Source organism: Scophthalmus maximus, chromosome 5, assembly GCF_022379125.1.
Source record: "Scophthalmus maximus strain ysfricsl-2021 chromosome 5, ASM2237912v1, whole genome shotgun sequence".
Classification (NCBI taxonomy): Eukaryota; Metazoa; Chordata; class Actinopteri; order Pleuronectiformes; family Scophthalmidae; genus Scophthalmus; species Scophthalmus maximus.
The window spans coordinates 13562501-13581247 of NC_061519.1; the positions used below are offsets into that span (position 1 = coordinate 13562501).

The 18747-nt window shown below is 43.3% G+C and overlaps 1 protein-coding gene across 9 annotated transcripts in view; it reads right to left on the minus strand.

Annotated features, from left to right (window-relative positions):
* Positions 1-4533: 4533 nt before the first annotated feature.
* Positions 4534-18747, minus strand: part of st3gal3b (ST3 beta-galactoside alpha-2,3-sialyltransferase 3b) — a 44298-nt gene continuing 30084 nt past the window's right edge. For all 9 annotated transcript variants that reach the window (XM_035635573.2, XM_035635574.2, XM_035635576.2 and 6 more), the window contains 3 exons: positions 11958-12104; positions 10218-10364; positions 4534-7746 (listed from right to left, as the gene is read on the minus strand). In XM_035635573.2, the coding sequence (XP_035491466.1) occupies positions 7657-7746; positions 10218-10364; positions 11958-12104 (384 nt within the window). In that variant the 3' untranslated portion in view covers positions 4534-7656. The remainder of the gene's footprint in view (positions 7747-10217; positions 10365-11957; positions 12105-18747) is intronic.

The following is an 18747-nucleotide window of genomic DNA, read 5'->3' on the forward strand; positions in this document are numbered from 1 at the left end:
CCCTGCGGGGCAAACACTGAGGCCTGACGAGCACAAAAGGCTGGGTAAACAGCTCCTTAGCTTTCCTCTCCGGGCCCACTCTCTGTGGCGAGGCAGAGACAAATGCAGGGAGGATCCTGGTCTCTGCCACGCTGCTATTTATAGTAGCGACCAACAAGGCAACAATGCACACAGCTGAGGTACATGACATGCAGGAATGTACCGTCAGATAATGAGGATGAGCTCAATAAGAACAAGGTGAAAGGACAATCTGCAAGTATCATAAAATGTAATATTTGTGATAGGGATGATAAGACTTTACTGTCCTAATATTACCCAAAACACACACATGAAAGATTACCACACACATCCAACTCCCTCTGCTGCCAAATCACGCCGGTGCTCTTATTAAAAAGATGAGATAATAACCTCCAGAGCGAATATGTGCTCAATAAAAACGAATCACTGCCTAAACCAAATGTCAACAGCAGAGTTTCAGCAGAGGGGCACCACAAATTTGAAAAGTGTGTGTGCGTTTGGAAAAGTGTGTCTGCATCATCCATCACAGCCTGCGCTGGTGAATAACTTGTTCAGCTTTGTGAGAGGGATTTGCACCATGACAGTGTTTGTACACCAGCAGTTTACAGCACACACACACAGGTTTAGTCATGGGCGATCCACAGCAACATGAGATTTATAAAATTATAATTTGTGTGTACGTATGGTGAAATCGACTGTTCTCCAGTGTTCAGTGGTTTCCATGGATACAGGTTGCCGGTCTGGGCCTACTGTCTTGAGTCTATCCAAGTTCGGAGCTGGATAGGGAAGAAGGTGGGTGGTTGGATTATGGGTGGTAATGCTGAAGGTAAACGGCAAGGAATAAAACAAAGAGACCGTTCCAGATGAGGACAGTCAAAAGGTTTCTTTTTTAAATTCCCTCCAGTTTGCCCAGTTTGGTCAGGAGGTCACTGCAGTCACCACTTGACCTCTCTCCTCCTTCCAAAGGTGACTTTGTTTTCTTGGGCCTCGTCAAAGCTTTTAAGTGTGTTTTCCCTTTTTCAAGTGGTAACTCCCCTTGTTCCAAAGCTCCCTGGCAGGAATCTGTGGGACAGAGTTGTACTGTAGCTGGAAAAGCAGAAACAGTGAACTTCATAGCAGCGTTTTTCCACATCAGTTGAACGAGTGAATGAAGCGCAAATAAATCTGCAGTAATTTACAATTCATCAGAGCATTTCAAAACTGCATTCCTGCCGGCGTCCTCCTGTTCATACAAACAAATCCTACAGCAAAGTGTCGGCACATGGCCTGATTAGACGCGCTGTTATGTGGTGGGATGAAATGAATGCACAACGTGGGAGCTGCAGAAGTCAAGTCATGGTGGAACTGCAACAGAGCGTCATCCTGCTCTCAGTCAATGTGAAGGAAGACGAGGTGAAATTATAAGAGTTACCAAACATTTTTGGCATCAATTTTGATAATCGTTCGAGCAACAGCAAAGCTCGCTGCACAGCGAGCATGATAACATACTCTCAGAGAAAAGGTTTAGCAGGTAAAGTGTTTACCATGTTCACCATCTCAGTTTAACATGTTAGCATGCTAATGTACTTAACATATTTTACAGCTCAGGCCGATGGTAATGTCTTTGGTTTTCCACTCATAAACAAAGTCATGAACAAATGTGTTGAGACCAGATAAAGGTTGGACGTGATGATGGCGGGGGAAAACAATTACGATCCATCCGGACACCCAACCGTCAGCGGATCATCATCTGGGAACCATGACAGAACAAAATATCACGGCAATCAATTGAATGCATTTTGAGATGTTCCAGTCTGGACCACATTGGTGCACAGTCTGAGTCTGATTGACCAACAGAGCCGTCACGAATACCAGTCATTCACTACTTTAGTACAAGGATTCAAAGCCTTTTTGTAGTTGTTCAGAGTCACTCTTTATCAACAATGCGTCAGTTCTGGAGCTTGTCTGGAGCTTTGGATCAAATCACACGATCTTCATCGGCAGACGCAGTTCACCCAGTTCTCATGGATTTGCAGGACTTTTCAAAATGTTTCATCCATGTTGGCTTAGAAATTGTAAACTTTTAAATTCCGTACTTGAGGCTCAGAAGCAGTAGCTGACAACAACCTCACCAGAGGGATCAGTTTAGGAGAAAACTTCATCCACTGATGTGGATCATGTGATATGATCAGAAGCTCCAGAGACCGCCACTTCCCAGACGGGGAACTGATATGAATATAAGCATTTTACAATTCCCACGAGGTCCCTAAAACAGGGGAACTCTGAACAGATATAGTTTCATGACAACGAAACTCCATCAGCTGATAAAGATTATGTGATGTGACTGAAAACTCCTGAACGGCTACACAATGGACCTCGCGATATTATTCTGTCGGGCCAAATCTTGGATGTTTTGGACTTTTGACTCCTTGTCCCTTGAGATGTCAAATTACACTTAAAAAATATATATATATATTTATTGCCTTTTAATAGACTTAACAATTCATCAAATTTATTGGCTGATAAACAAAATAAAGGACAGATGAATCGAAAACAGAAAACAGCTGCGGGTACTAAAATTATTTTTCTTATATGGCTGAAATGTGGGGGTATTGGTATGAATGTCCTTTCAAACTGCAGCAATTTGAATTTGTTTTCTATGAGCAAGGTGTTGCGAAGCGTACTATATGAAAGTTGTTTGAAATGTATTTGTGCTTTCTCCTCTTAAGACCACAAAGCTGGCTGAGTAAAGAGTTTTCCCTTCTTTCTTTTTTTTTTTTACATACAGATGTTCAAACTTACAGATGTTTCTGATTTGCTCCTTGCGCCTGGGCACTTTCTTTGAGCGTCTTGTTTCAATCTCACAGGACAGAAACAACCAGAAACATCGAACATAGGGACTTGCTGTCTTTTAAAATTACAGTGATTTAAAAAAATATGTTTTGCGTAATTCTGAAACTCTTTGTTGATATTATCTAATGATCCAGAAACGATCATTGCACACTACAAGTGCAGAGTCTGACAGGATGAGAAGAAACACTCAGTTCCCTCTGGTGATACAGGTACATGACAGCCCTGTAGGTGTGTCCCATCCGCACACAAAGGCAGACTGACAGAATGTGGGACACGGTGTGGAGAAGGGAATGTTGTTTTCCCTGATCTCAGCTGACCCGGCATTAAGTAAACACAGGAAAAAAATGGGTGTCTGAATGGGTGTTTTCTCTCCCCATTCTAACTATTTTTTACGAGGAGTTTAAATTTCAGGCCCGGAGGTCGTGGCCCCTCCGTTCCAACCCTACAGAGAGGAGGTGGGGCGGGGAACCTGTCGCCAAGAATAAAAGGCCCCGTCGGCTGAAGAGGTGCAGGCATGCTCATACCCCTGTCTGCCGGACAAACAGGAACGACCGCCTCCAGCTGGCCAGCTGCTTCGGGGGGGAGATCCCTGGTGGCAAATATCCTCCTGCTGTGGAGGAGCATTCGATCCCACCCTGAGGAGGTCAGGAAATCTGTTGAGTCAGAGTAGCCAGAGCTCGGCGGTTTTTGGTGACCAGTGAGGCTTGACTTGTGGGGGCCTAAAGAAAAGTTTCTGGCAGCCCATAAACAGCAGGATGGGATGGTCCAGCGGCGCTTTAAGGGCCCTCAGGATTTTGTCCTCCTTCACCTCACACCAGCAGTGACCTACAGCAGCACACAGCTGGACGGCCTGCTCCACTTGTTCCCAGCAACACTCCTCTGGTTTATGGTGATGTTGTGGTGTGTCGAAGTGAGTGAGAGTTTCTAGGGCTGCAGCTGAATAGTGTGCGTTTGGTGTGTGTGTGTCTGTTGCAGTTTCTGAATGGGTCTCCCAAGGCCACAGCAATGAAACAAGATCCCGCTCAGAGTTGAGCAGGTGAAGAGAAAGAAATACAGGACACGAGATGGGAACAGACAGCAGAATAGAAAGAATAGCGGGAGGGGAGAGGTTGAGAGGAGAAATAGCAAGTCAGAGAGGGACAGCGAGTGGGACAGACATAAACACTCAGGAGAAAAGGAGATTACATTAGGACGGAAGTCCCATTGATGGAGGGTTGAAAAATGATTTCCTCTGGCTCTGCAGGTAGAAAATAGACAGAGCAGAAGAGGAAATCCCCTTCTCCACACTCCTCCGCTCCATCCCTGCTTCACATTGACTGTGAGCCTCCTGCAGTTTTTAACTGAGAGTGACACAGTCTGTTGAATACCTGATGAGCGCTGGGTTACCGTGAGGCCGCCTCCGCTCACTGGACTGCGGCGCTGAAGGCCACGCTGATATCGTCACCCACCGACATATTTGACAAACAAGGATGAAACAAAACGCCCAGTAAGTTGAGATAAATCAGCAAGTCGACTATATACATACATTAAAAATATTTACTATGTAATCTGAAAACTCACAACGTACAGAAATATGTTCATACAACAAGACAAATACAAATAAAATCTCAGTTCAGCTGTTTGGGAAAAAATATGTCCAGTTGCTCCACAGAATCAAAAGATGCAAACATGCACAGGCAAAAATACCCATTACAAACATTTTTTATTGAGTTCGACTTGCAGAAAGCCGCACGTTTGTGCGCGCGTGTATATATATATATATCTCATATATATGACTTCCCAGTGATGGTGAAATGTTAAATGAAACAAAAGACAATCAAAAGGTATATAAATATGAGCTAATACATTCTGCTTTATTATCAACAGATTATTAGAAGAGGCGATTTGGGTCCAATCCATTTGAACTCCTCCAGCATTCATAACATTTTTAAAACCAACTGTTAGGAAGAAAGAAAAAAAGAAAAAAAAAGAAAAGGGTTCACTTCAACTAAGCATCTGCTTCGTCTCAGAGCTTTACAGATCGTACTGGTGACTCGGTGCATATATTCTAAATTATTGATCTCTTCTCCATGAAATACTATAAAGATTCAACATACATCTGCCTTCCAGGTAACTACTGTAGCCCAATGATTTGTCGGCTATAAATATTTTGTTTATGCGCTAAAACACACTGAACCACCAGTATGCAACTTTCGGTCTACCTACTCAGTATATAATGTAGAATACAGATATGAAATTAACTGGTCTCACGTCACGTGTACATGAGTGACACGTCCTGACCTGGGGCTGATCCTGCATACGGAATCAGCTGCAGTTCCTTTCTTGCGTCACATTCCTCGCTACAGTTTCCAGGTGATGAGGTGTAAGGCACTGAGAGCGCCTAATGATAGTGCAATGGTCAGCTGTTCCCTGTACGCAAGCTCTCAAAAAAAAAGAAGAAAAGAAATAATAAAAACCCCAAACAGGGCAGAGTTTTCCAAAAATAATAATCTATTCTTTCAAACCCAGTGGAACAGTTCTGAAGGGACTGGGTCGGACCCAGCAGTGTTTGTGGCGATGTGATCAAGTAAAGGAAGACGTGAGCAATGTAACAGATGTAACAGCAGCAGCAGCTTTCTGATTGACCGTATTGGAAGCAAACCTTCAGAGTACACTGAACTGTAAATATGCACTTCCAAAGAAAATGTAGAAACAGAATACGTCATTGACCTCCCAAAAAAAGAAGAAAAAAATGCACCATCACTAGATAAAGCTGATATTTCGCATTCATGATAAAATGTGACATTTTTACATTCTCACACATCTTTGAGGAAAGGGAGAGGGGGAAACGTGACATTGTGTAATACTGAACATTTTCTACTATGTATTAATGCAGTATATAAATACTGAAAAGCATGTGGCAACACCGTCTTCTGCAAAGCACAAAGCCTGGCGATCGAGCCTGGCGATTATCACCTCATGATTGTGTGAGTGTAGCTGCACAAGAGACAGAAAATAAAGAGCTTCGGACGTTTAACACTAAGCTGATAACAAACGGATGAATCGTGGATTCAATCACAATACAACTTCTGCCACGGACCTAAAAGATGCAGTCTCAGAGGAAGCACATGGTGGTGAAACCAAAACAGAAAAACTCAAACCTCCGTGTTTTCTCTGAACAAAAACAATGGAAAGCAGGCCTGCCTGTGACCAAAACACTGGGACTTTGTTACAAAATAAATTATAAAATTAACCTAAGAAACAAAAATATATATATGTTTATATTCTACAATCCAAACTTTCACCATTTACTGAAGAACAAGCAAGTCTGAAGCGACAGGAGGTTGCGAGCGGGTTCCGATGTGCAGTCTCTGCTCTCATTGACCGGGACACCACGCGTTTTCAGTGCTGCGTGTCTCCGCTGCAGCCCGACGGCTAACGGCTGATGAAGAGAGGGCGACAGTACTGCGGCATGAGTGAACCGATAGGACGGGGGGATTGTTTAAAACAGACAAAGGAGGGGAGGAGAGAGATTGCAGTGTCCAAATTTGACTCCAGGGTTCACCTGCCAGAGCTTGCCAACTGATAAAGGTCAAATATAATTTAGATCATTAACATAGTTTTCCTAATGTGTAAAGTCAGTGCGCTGTAGTGTTAAAAAAATAAATCACAAATGCTAAAACCATTACTAAAAGCACTTAAAAAAAAAAAAAAAAAAAGGCATTTATCTTTATTAGTCTTTTATTCTCTAGCCTAATTTGAGCAGCCACATGAGGATGACCAACCAGCCAGACGTGGGGGAACACACAGAACCGCTCTGTATAGAACCAGCTGAACAAGCACCTGGTCACTGAGTCACTAACAATCCCTCGACTTCAAAAACTGAAGTCTGCGCGTTTCTTCAACCCTCATGTCTCAAAGTGACACCAATCGGTGTGGCAGGTGACCCTCGCTGATTTATCTGCTGTCGTCTGGCCTAGTAAAAAAGTGAATGAATGAATACACGGATGAATGGACACATGGCGGGTGGGTTAGGGTGGGGGTGGGCTGCTGCAGCTCGTTAAAAAGCACAGTAAAAATATTTGATATTTACACTGAGCAAAGTGAATACATTCAGGCAGCAAAAGGAGAGGAGGGCGATCTCTCCCCTGTACGAGGTACGTTTGGCACTGCTAATACTCGACCTGTCCCCGCACCATCTCCGTGACAGTCCTCTTCTCATTCCTCTCTCCCCGGTCCCTTCAGTGAGTCAGCCAGTCAGGCTAAACTCCTGACGCGTGTGTGTGTGTGTGTGTGTGTGTGTGTGTGTGTGTGTGTGTGTGTGTGTGTGTGTGTGTGTGTGTGTGTGTGTGTGTGTGTGTGTGTGTGTGTGTGTGTGTGTGTGTGTGTGTGTGTGTGTGTGTGTGTGTGTGTGTGTGTGAACATGTCACTTCTGCTCTTAGTATTAAATTAGTTGATACTCGGGGTTCTGTTGGTAAGCGCTGATGCGTGTGGGGCCGGTGGAGCTTTACTGCGACTGCCTTACAGCAAAGACAGGGACAAGGTCGATCCTGAACTCCCCAGGACCCCTCGCCGCCGCCGCTTCAATCCACAGGAGTCTTTGGTTCAGAAGGCACATGCGTGCATTTCTCCACAGAAACCCTCCTGTATCTTTTTTTTTTTCTCTTCTTCCTTCTTCTAAATATTCTCCTTTGATATAAAAACCCCGGCAGTGTGCAGGCCACCCAGATACGAAGGGTTTTTTTTCTTCTCCCAAACCCTTTCCCAGCTTCCTGTTTTGTAGTCCTTTGGGAAAAGGCAGAGGGAGATTATCGGTGGGTTGTAAACTCAGATTCCATTGGTCAAGTCTGTGATGACATTGGCCTTAACCAGTTTACGGAGGAAATCCTTCTCCTTGGATATGTTGTGTGTCCATGACTGTGGGAGAAAGAGAGAAAAAAAAAACTAATTCAGTCACAGAATATCGCAGCAGAAGTGGGAAGTCTGCACTGTACATGCCATATTCAACAGCACTTTTAACAAGAGTCTGGTTATATTCACTGAGTGGGTGTATGTGTGTGCATTTATAAGTGTAAAGTCACACAATGTCAGTGTTCCTCCCCGCTGCGCAATGAGGACTCAGTCCAGTGGGTGGACGTGTAACCAGAGATGCTGGTTCCTGTGTGGTGCTTTGGGCTTGAGGAATGAGGAGCAAAGGAGAGCAGATGAAGAAGGTAAAGGGAGGAGGATCAAACATACAGGAGGGAATAGGAGTAAAAAAAAGAAAAGAAGAAAAAGCAGAATGGGCCCGACAAGACTCAGGCTACAACAACACCGCTACGCTTCAGTTTAAAAACGAATCACTGCTGCTGTCCACACTACTTCGGAGCTGTCAAGAACCTAAAAGGACATTTGGAAACGGTGCTCGTCCCGTTTTAGTTTGAAATCTCCGTGGCTGCGTTTCAGTATGGACTGGCAAAAACTGGTACATTGGAAAAGATGACACAGTCCCCCTCATTCACTTCCTGAATGGTTTACATGAGTCACGACCCGACTACCGGAGGTGGACGTTAAAACGTTGTAGACGCTTACGGTCAGTAACAGTTTCACCTCGCCGTCGAACGAAGTTAAGACCCTTCGATGGACTCGAAGTCAAACCTTCAACCGCCACCGTGTGATGGGCCACACCAGGAATGACGAGCTACACTTTTATTGGACTTTAGCATTGAAAACAGGGTTGCCGTGTTTAAAGTGAAATCCATTTGTAGGAGTCAAAATGATGTCACATTGATTATCATAGTGATACTTTTTTAAAGTTTGGAGGTGAAGAAAAAAAGCTCTTTCGAAGTTCCAAAAGTAAAGTGTCTGATTGACACAGTTAAGTGCTGGTTAACGAAACTTACAAAGACAAGGGCAGAGGAGAAGACGTGTTGACGAATGAGGACAAGAACCATTTAGCTTCTAAAGTTGCAGCCGTTTTTTTTTTGTTCTTTTTTTTGCTTTTTTGAAATCGTACAATTGAGAAGCTATTTAGCTACTGTAGCTAGCCTGTAAACTGTCTTTAGCAGTGCACTTTTCTGTTGGCGGGTGTTGATTTGGTCGCTTGTTAGTTACACGACACAAGTCATGTGTCCTTGTTTGTAGGAAGAGAAGGAGGCATTAGGTGCAAAAGGTCTTTGGCTGCTAAACTATATTCACCAGCTAGTTACTAATGCAGTCCGTCTGCTGTTTTCCCAGCAGCAGCACACTGTCTACAGTGACGCATGTGAGATTTTATTAGCATTTTTTTGTGTATCTAGTCTGGCTACAGGAATTCGGCGGAGCTTTACAGCATCCGCTCGAGATAGGAAACACGCTCTTTCTCCAAAGTACTGGAATTAAAGCTCAGCGGCTGTATGATCCCGGAAGAATCACCCAACCCCAGGCACTGGCAGTGGTTGAAGTGTTGCACACGAGAAAAAGAGCAAAAAGTATTACCCCCCGTAATTGGCCATGTGTGGCTGATGATGACAATGTTGACGATGAAGATGAAAATAAAGGCCAGTTGGTTCATTGGGAGTTTAGACAGAGGTTATCATCATACTGAGCTCATGGTTTACACACGTCATCACTCGGGTGACATCTTTGATTCCGCGGGGTTTCAGTGTAAACACAGACAGGAAGACTTGACTGATGGAGAGGAGGGTGGTCCGGCATGACAGCGTTGAGGAAATGATTGTTCAAACCACGCACCAACTGATGACTAATGAAAGACTAGTAGTGCTTAAATCCAGGGTCAATACAGTTGAAATTCTTTGAAAGTTTTTTACTCTCGATTCGTTTTTTCTTTTAATTTTACGGTGTTAATGGTTTTAGTTCTTATGACATTGGATTGGACTCACGTTTCTAGTTTTTGTATAGAACATAAATGTTTAATTTATCATGTGCTTCATTTAATTCAATTCACTTACATTTATTGTTTAGCGCCATATCACAACATACATTATCTCATGGCACTTGAGCATTTAAACACAAAATCATGTGACTAAGCAGATTGAACAGAGGAAATGTTGCTGAGTACTGCCAAGACATTTTTTGGCTGTAAATACAAAAGTTGAATATGTTGAAACCATGCATAATTCTGGGACTAATAATAACATCAGCACAAATGGAAAGTGAGTGTATTCTGGCTGTAAGCCATTTCAACTCCCCCTCAACCTCCACAGGTGGTCCCTCCTCATCAAAGGTAGGTGATTTGTTTCTACACTCATTCTTCGGTGGTCAGTGCAAGTGGGGAGAAGCCAGAATATGTTGTTCTCCATAGCACCAGATTTAATAAAAAAAAAAAAAATAATAATCTGGCAATTAGAGAGCATCTTGATCGGACAGGTTTGTGCTGAGACAATGTTTTCAGATGTTCAAACACTCACCTCTTTAATGGCAGACATCTTGACAGTCTCATAGTAGTGCAGAGGTGCGTGGGGCGTGTTCATGTCGTAGCCAAAACCTGCCACCGCCACCTCGTCACAGTTATGCAGTGCCATCGTTATAGCGACTGTTCCTAAAGTTGGAATGTTCTGGAGTAGAAACAGAGACAAAAGCTGTCAGATTATTAAGACGCACACACCCCAAATGTTTAATGAAAATTAATTTTGAATACCATAGGGATCAATACGGACTAAAAACTCTCAGCATTACCATGTCCAGTCAATTCTGAAACACTAGTTCATAGACAGATGTCAACTCCCGCTCATGTATCAGCTTCCCTCCCTCATTTATGCCTCTGTCTTTGTTCTGCTCCACTGCAGCTAACTGACTTTGAGCACTTGGTGATTAAGTATTACCTTTAAGACACGACCCCTACAGACCCCTGCCACGACAGTGATCTACAGGGTTGAACTGTGCTTCCTAACTGCCCTGGGCTGCCAGAGGTCTGGGGGGTATAAGGGCTATGTGTGTGTGTGTGTGTGTGTGTGTGTGTGTGTGTGTGTGTGTGTGTGTATGTGTGTGTGTTGTAGCACAACGGAGAGGAAAAATTAGTGTGTGTTGGAAGAAAAAAAGCGGGTGCAGAAGAAAGAGTGGAGGGAGGCCCCATTTAAACCATTACCCTGATTTGCAGCCCTCAGGGTAGGTGGAGCTGAACCAGCAGCTGACCAACCCCCTACTGCGTGCTCTAATACAGATTAATTTGCACACACACTCACATACACACTCAACATAAACAGGCGTATGACAAATAGACCTCCTCATTAATTCTCATGTACATAAACATACACTCTGATGGTCATAAGAGAGGCGGGAAAGAATGCACACAAAAAAAAAAATCATACAACTCTACAGCTTGTATTGTAAAAGACAGCGCTGCAAACACTCAAGACACAATGGCCACACACACACACACACACACACATGCACACACACACGCAGGCCAGATGCCCACATGTTGAACACATGTTGCAGGGGGGAGTTCATGCAGGGGTGTTCTGGTGGCCCCAGAGGGCAGAGCTAACATCGATCCACCCATTTCTCTAATAATATTCCCTCCCTACCTACCCTGAACAGATCACACAGAATGTGTGTTTGTAACCACACACGTGCATATATTATATTTTTCTACTCGGTGCCACCATGTGAAACGTGTTCACTTCATTTCTCTGGAGAAAACATTCTCTTGTCAGGTCTGATACAAACGCCTCACGTCCGCACAAACGTGAGCTAAGTACATACATCAACCTCTAACACTGTACTGTCGAATGTTGAATGTAGACTGAACCATGGTATCAAACATCTTGTTCAACATTGACATTTGTTTGGTACTTCCTCTTCCTCCCTTCCTCCTTTTTGTATCAAAAAAAAAAATGGCTGAGATACGCCTCCAATAAAAGTCTTCTAAATCAGGATTCAAATAGAAACTTAAGAGAGTAAATTGTATACATCTCAAAGGTCACCTGCTATTTTAGATTTAAAACTGAACCCTGATGAAAGCTCCTGCAGATGAGTGACCAACATAACTCATAAAAATAGAGTAAAAGGTCTTAAATGACCTCTGAGCATTTTGTATAACAGAAAAAAGGCTATTGTGCCAAGCAGGACATGGTGCTGTTGCTATGTAAGCTTGGCTCCAGTCTATTGATTTGTGTGTAGAATATTACTGTCGGCTCGTGTCTCACCCCTTTGCCCATGAGGCCGTTGTTGAAGGGCAGGCCAATGAACTGGAAGGCTGCCTCCTGGATGAAGTAGGGGTTCAGGATTCTGATCTCGGTCGGCTCCCGGGGTACATAGTGAGCCACGGACTTCCAAAAACCCTCAGTGCCCCTCTGAGGATACCGACACAAAGAAGGGAGGGAAAAAAACCAGAAAATTGTACATTAGTCAACAATACTGGAATCTTTTTTTTAATTCTCTGCAAGATCAAAGTCGTCTACATGAAACACGTTCACACTGTGAGATTATCCTCTGTAACACTGACATTAAACACAGAAGCCAACCAGAAGCCAGACCCCTACCAGCACTGATTAGGAAAATGGCTTTTGGGGCTTTAATGGATGAAGTCAGGGCGAGGGGCTCGCAGGACATTGGTAATTACGACCCGTGGAAGGAGGAGAGTCTGGACGTGGGTGAGGGGTGCAGCAGCACTGGAGAGCTTAGAAGAGTTTCATTTGTTGTAGGGAAAGAGTTATTGGGGCAAATTATTTCAAATGCATCATAACATGCATTTAGACATTTTTCGGTGTGGTATTTCTCAGAAAAATGGCTGGTACAGCCTGGCTTTCATTTGGTTTTACTTTTAAAAAATAAATACATATATAAATACTGTACAGGGTCTTGTCCTACCGATTTAAAACCAGAAAACGAAGAAATCCATGCCTACCGTACAAACCGACTCAGGAGCAAGATTTTCGTTAACAATACTGGATTGATCTTTTCAATTTCTTCCCCAACATAACCCGATTATGTTTCTTGCTGCTTCTGGCTCGAGGAGAAGTTGCACATGGCATCGCTGATTAGGTTTGATGGAGGAGTTTGCTTCGAGATCTAATATACGTGTATGATTACAATTGGAGAACTGATTTGTTGTTAGACGTGAAGTTGGGGAAACACAAAACCAAAATCAGTTTTGCTCGACAACATCCGAGGTCAAATATGGCATTAGACAGGAAATGGATGAAATCACACCTTGACCTGACAGGGGTGTTCGGTGAGACCGTGGGTCAATCATCATCAGTTGCTAGGGCAACCTGTCAGACAGGCCTGCAGCACCACCTGAAGAAAACTATGCAACTCTAATTAAACACAGTTGCTCCACTCAGTCATCACCAGAAGCAAGAAGCAAAATACTGAAAAACTTAACGGCACAAAAAACAAAACAAAAAGTATAATCTTGTCTGAAGTACAGCTCTTTCAAATCAGTCACCCTTGTAGAATTTCTTTAAATGATAAACAAACATGAATGTGCAACTAACTAGCAGTGCGTGATTGACTTGACTGACAGGGTGACTTCCTAAAAGGCAGAAATACAATGGGGTCAGCAGATGTAAATGGGAATCACCTGTTCAAATAGTGAAGCAGCCGCCCGGCTGCCTTTTGATACAGCAATGTGTGTGTGTGTGTGTGTGTGTGTGTGTGTGTGTGTGTGTGTGTGTGTGTGTGTGTGTGTGTGTGTGTGTGTGTGTGTGTGTGTGTGTGTGTGTGTGTGTGTGTGTGTGTGTGTGTGTGTGTTGGCACAGGCAGTAGCAACAAGTCTGCCGGCTTTGTGGCTTCAACAGTGGCGGCTCTTTTTGAACGAGGGCCCAGCTCTGTGCCGTTGGCAAGCTGCAACAGGAACAGCAGCTCATCTCTCCTGTCAACACAGCTTGTGTTTGCCAGGAATCTATTTAGCAGCGCTGTTTGGATGTGTGCGCGTCTGTGTATGCCGATAAAGACAGCGGTGCATTTTTTTCCTTTATTTCTAGGAAGGAGCGAAGCTAATGACACACAACTCACACACCCTCGCTCCACACAGCTATGACCTGACATGTACATAGACACGAATGTCATGGGGTGGGGATCCCTTTGAAGATATTCAGACAAGTACAGGTGGCTTTGACAAATGTTAAGAGCAATTAGTATGTAATGATTCAGCTCGGCTGAGAGGGAGGGGCTGGAGGCCGCCGTTATGAGTTGAGGAATGTGAGAAGTCGCTTACGTTAAAAATGTATGTGACTCTAGACCACCAGTCGTTACTATGGGCTGGAAATGTTAATGATAACACTCAACCCTCCTTAGTAGCTACATAATAATCAAATAATTCATGTAGTTATTTATGGGGGGGGAAAGTCCAACTTCTCTGATTTCAGCTTCTTAAATGTGAATTTGTTCTGGTTTCTTTATTCCTCTATGACAGTAAACTGAATATATTCACTGTGTGGATAAAACAACATCTTGGGCTCTTGGGAAACACGATCGACATTTTATGACATTTTATGACATTTTATGGACCAAACAACAAAAAAGACTAATCAATTATGAAAATAATCGTTAGTTGCAGCCCAACAACCACCAACGTTTCATGGTGAACACCAAGGTTAGTGTCACTAATTCAGTATACGACCTAATGCGACATAAGGTCACAATCTCCCCTCTTGGTCCGCAGCCATGGGTTTGAATAATGATGTCACAGTGGAATTGACCTTTGCCCCTCTGGATATTGAAAACATTCACAATTTTATCCTATGAGACATTTCAGTTGAATTGTGTCATGATTCAGGTATGAATTCTCGAGTGTTTTGTGAGGTCACAGGACCTGCCACCTGATAACTTAGTGCCTCCAGACGCACAATACAATTAAAAAGCAAGAAAACCACTGTACTGTGAGCGGTGTACACTGCAGCAGCAATACTCAAAGCTTTGGCAAATATCCTCCAGGGAACAGGATGTTACTTCTTCCACCGTGGACTAGTTTGTCAAGAGAAACAGCGCTGTGTCAGTAGCATTCGAACACGGACAGAACAGGAAGCTGCAGATTGGTACACCACTTACTCACCAGGCCCTCACACACACACACACACACACACACACACACACACACACACACACACACACACACACACACACACACACACACACACACACACACACACACACACACACACACACACACACACACACACACACACACACACACACACACACACACACACACACACACACACACACACACACACACACACACACACACAAAGGTGAAGAGGAGTGTGTAGTTTGGCTGGTTAGGCTGTCGCTGGGCCGTGGTCAGAGAGGAAATGGCTGTTGGTCTGGATTATTAGATTTAAGTGTGTGCACAAGGCTGTGTGCTCCAATGAAGCACCTGTGAAAACAACCTTGAACTCAGAGACCAAATTGTTTGCAATGCAATGAGATAGACGGTGGAGAGGTCGACATCACTCAGCCAGAAGAGGGTAAAGTTGGGCACGACAACTCGACTTGTGTTGACATAAATTGAGTTTCCTTCCAAGTTTAGCACAAAATGTTATAAGTTTCTAGAAAATCGGCAAAAGAAAATGGAAATGTATGCACGTTTCTGTCCACATATGGAAAAACAGATGGTGGCACAAATTTGCCAAATAATTGCATGGAAAGGTGGCGCAACAAGATGACGTATCAAGAGCAGCAGTCAAACCTCACACCATGTAAATGGTTGACTTTGTTATTTGAGGAAGGAAACGGTTTCCTCGTTGTTCCAAGCACATCCCGTGTTTTCATTACTGTTTTGTTTCAACTGATACATCTACCACTACTGAGAAAAACAAGCATAATAGTTTTCTTTTGATTTCACACTCTTTATTGAATTTCCAAAATTTCTGCTCATAAGCAAAGGTGATGGGATTGGTCTGGTGGCCAAAATGGCTACAGCGTTGCTACGTAACCGCAATGTTCATGATTGTCCACGGACTTTGTTGCAAGTTGTACCTCTTTGTATTAGTCTGACAACATATTCATATGGACCTTTGGCATTATAATTCTAGCTGTAGGCGTCAAGCCTTTAATTGTGCCAAGCTTGGAATTCATACTATTTCAAATTTCACATTTGTAATCTTTACCCAGCCTAACACTGTACCAAGTGGGGTTTAAGATTTGTACTGGAGATGAGTCTGTTGCCTTAATCGCAGAAGCACCCTTCGCAAAAGCCTGGTGTTGTCAGGACACTGACAGTTCTTGGCAGTGCTTCTGAGATTATGAGTCAATGAGGAAGAAAAATTGTTCTGATGAATGACACGGCACAAGAGCAGAGCTGCCACGGCCCCTTGCTTCACATTTAGACATTTAACAGGACTTGAGCAAACCAGGTAGGTTACAGCGACGTGAGAAAACTTGTATTAGGATGTGACTGTCTAGTCCAGGAAAGGTCCCACACCACTGAATCATCGAAGCGGGTCACATTCGCCTCACAGGTTTAGAACTCGAATGAAAGAAACATTTGTACAGTTCATAATAACTTCATACTTGATTGGTTTGTGGCTGCGACAGTTCTAACGGAAGTAAACACAACAAATAACGGGGGGGTTGAATGGTTGAATGTCATATGACAGTGTAACATGTTTTACTGATTATTCTCCTGTTGCTAGGGAGTTAAGGCAGTTCTGTCAATGCATTTCCGAGTTGACTAATACTTTAAAAACCCTGCTTCTCCATGTCACTGTTGCAAACTACACCGGCTAAGTGTATTTGACTTGTAATTTTACACATGTAGGAAAATCCCAGCTACACACAGACTGACACCAAAGAAGCTTAAAGGAGAGGATTAGAAAAAGATGATGTGAGAGGGTGAAGAGAAGAGCTCCTGTAAGCTGACGGATCAAACGGATGGAAAAAGTGATGCGGATGGAGATTGTTCAGAACAATGACTTGTGCTAAAATGGAAAATGTACTACACTTTAAAAACGTGGAAATTACTACCTAAAGGTTGCCCTTATGCATCTGTTTTCAAAAAGGATGATGTATAAAACCAATAAAAACATCAGAAAACCTACCATGAGCTAGTGATGGTAAAATACTATAAACCTGACTGGGCATAAACAGGACGACATGAGTTCTTTTCCAGTTGCATGAAACGCAAAAAGAACTTCATTCCACAAATTTACATTCCACAAATGTAAAAGTAACCAAATAAGAAACAGCTTGGTTTCCAAGGCTCGAGTATATGGTTTTCAGTGTGGTTTGGTTTTAAAGCGCACGCCAATTAAACTTAACTCACTTTTAAAATAAACCGTTTCTGTGTTGAATGAGGCAGATATCTCAGTTTATAGCTCCCATGGGACTGGGTGAGATGTGTAGAAATGTGAGAAGGAGTCCACAAAGAGAGGAGTCAAATCCAGACCATCTTGTCACAAGATACAAAAAAATGTCTGATTTCAAGATGACCTACTCTGGAGTATCGCCCCCACAATAATCTCATGGCTGGAATAACATGTCCTTGCTTCATTGATAGGCAACTGTCATGCGGTTGCGCTTTATCTGGGCTCTTCAGTCCCATAAATAACTGTGTGAGGATGTGGTTGTGCGTTTGATGTTTATGGAGAAGACGACTCGAGGTGGACTGGATTCCGGAAGGGAGACTTAAAGCAATTTAGAAACAAAAACGGCAGCCCCCAAACTGCTAACAATCACAATTAGGGTTGTCTGGAGGTCGTTAGCAGTGTGTACATGTCGGACCTTAGAGTTTACAAGTTGCAGTGTCTCACCGCATACTGCAAGTGCGCCACTGAAAAGGAACCATGTCTGAAAGAACGTTTGAAAGGGAGAAAGGTTTTTCCGAAGTAGGCGGTAAGTGGTGAGGAGCGCAGCAGAGGGGTTAATGGTTTTCTTAGATCCACATAGGTCAGAATTCTGACAGCTTTGGCTATTTTTATTCACTTTCAAAAAGGAATCTGAAAAATTCGCCAATTTGCTTGTGCTTTGGCTCCTATTGACGCATAGCACGACCTCTGCCCTCAATCAGCGGCTTCTCTTTTCCCCCGAGGTTATCCGCTGTGTGAAACCTTTGTCTCCACACTCCCATGACGACAAAAGAAAAGAACGGTGCCAACCCCCGACGACACGGTGACCCTGAAAACTTGCGTGCGTGCGTGCGTGCGTGCGTGCGTGCGTGCGTGCGTGCGGCCTGGCCTCTGACTACCAACAGGTGACATGGTGGAAGATCAAACAGCTATCGCTACTGGCAGGGCCTGCTGGTATCCGACTTAAAAAAAACGAATCAGTCTTTCTTTTGACTTATTTTGACAAGTAGCCCTCCTTGAACTTGGGTAAATACTTCAGCATCCATCACATGACAACATACGACTAAGGGAACTCGGTGTGCAGCTCTGAGTGTTAATCATTGCAGGCTAGGTAGGTGACTCATTTTCGAAACACAACACTCATGGTAATCAGTGACATCCGGACACTATGTTAGTGACTTGGTTCATGTTCAGAATCCCTGTTTACAAGTATGTAAATGTTTATGAATGCATGTATGCATGCTACTTTAGGCTCCTGCACAGATGTTTGGGCTTAAAAACAAAAAGGACGCATATAGCTGTTATTTCTGTCGTACAGAGAATTATCTGTGATAAGAGTTGCAACGAACCTTTCCGGCAGAAATGACATGTCTACAAAATGAAAACCTGAAAACCTCTGTTACACAGAGTGCCATGATAAGGAAACATTTCCTAACAATATTCCAGTCAGAAGATAATTTGGAAATTTGTTGTTGGTTATAAGAAATCAACAGGCTACATTAGAAGTTCCTCGCACACTGTATTTCTAACAGATGAGATCTTTTTTTTAAAAGATGAGCTTCACTACTATATTTTGATTCCTTTGAGAAAGAAGCCCAGTATGTATTTTTCTGTTAAAGAAGGAAATACCCTTTTCCTTAAATTGTCTCTATCCATCATTTATCTCTCTGGCCTGTCCAGAGGCAGGGAAAGCTCCTGTAAACAA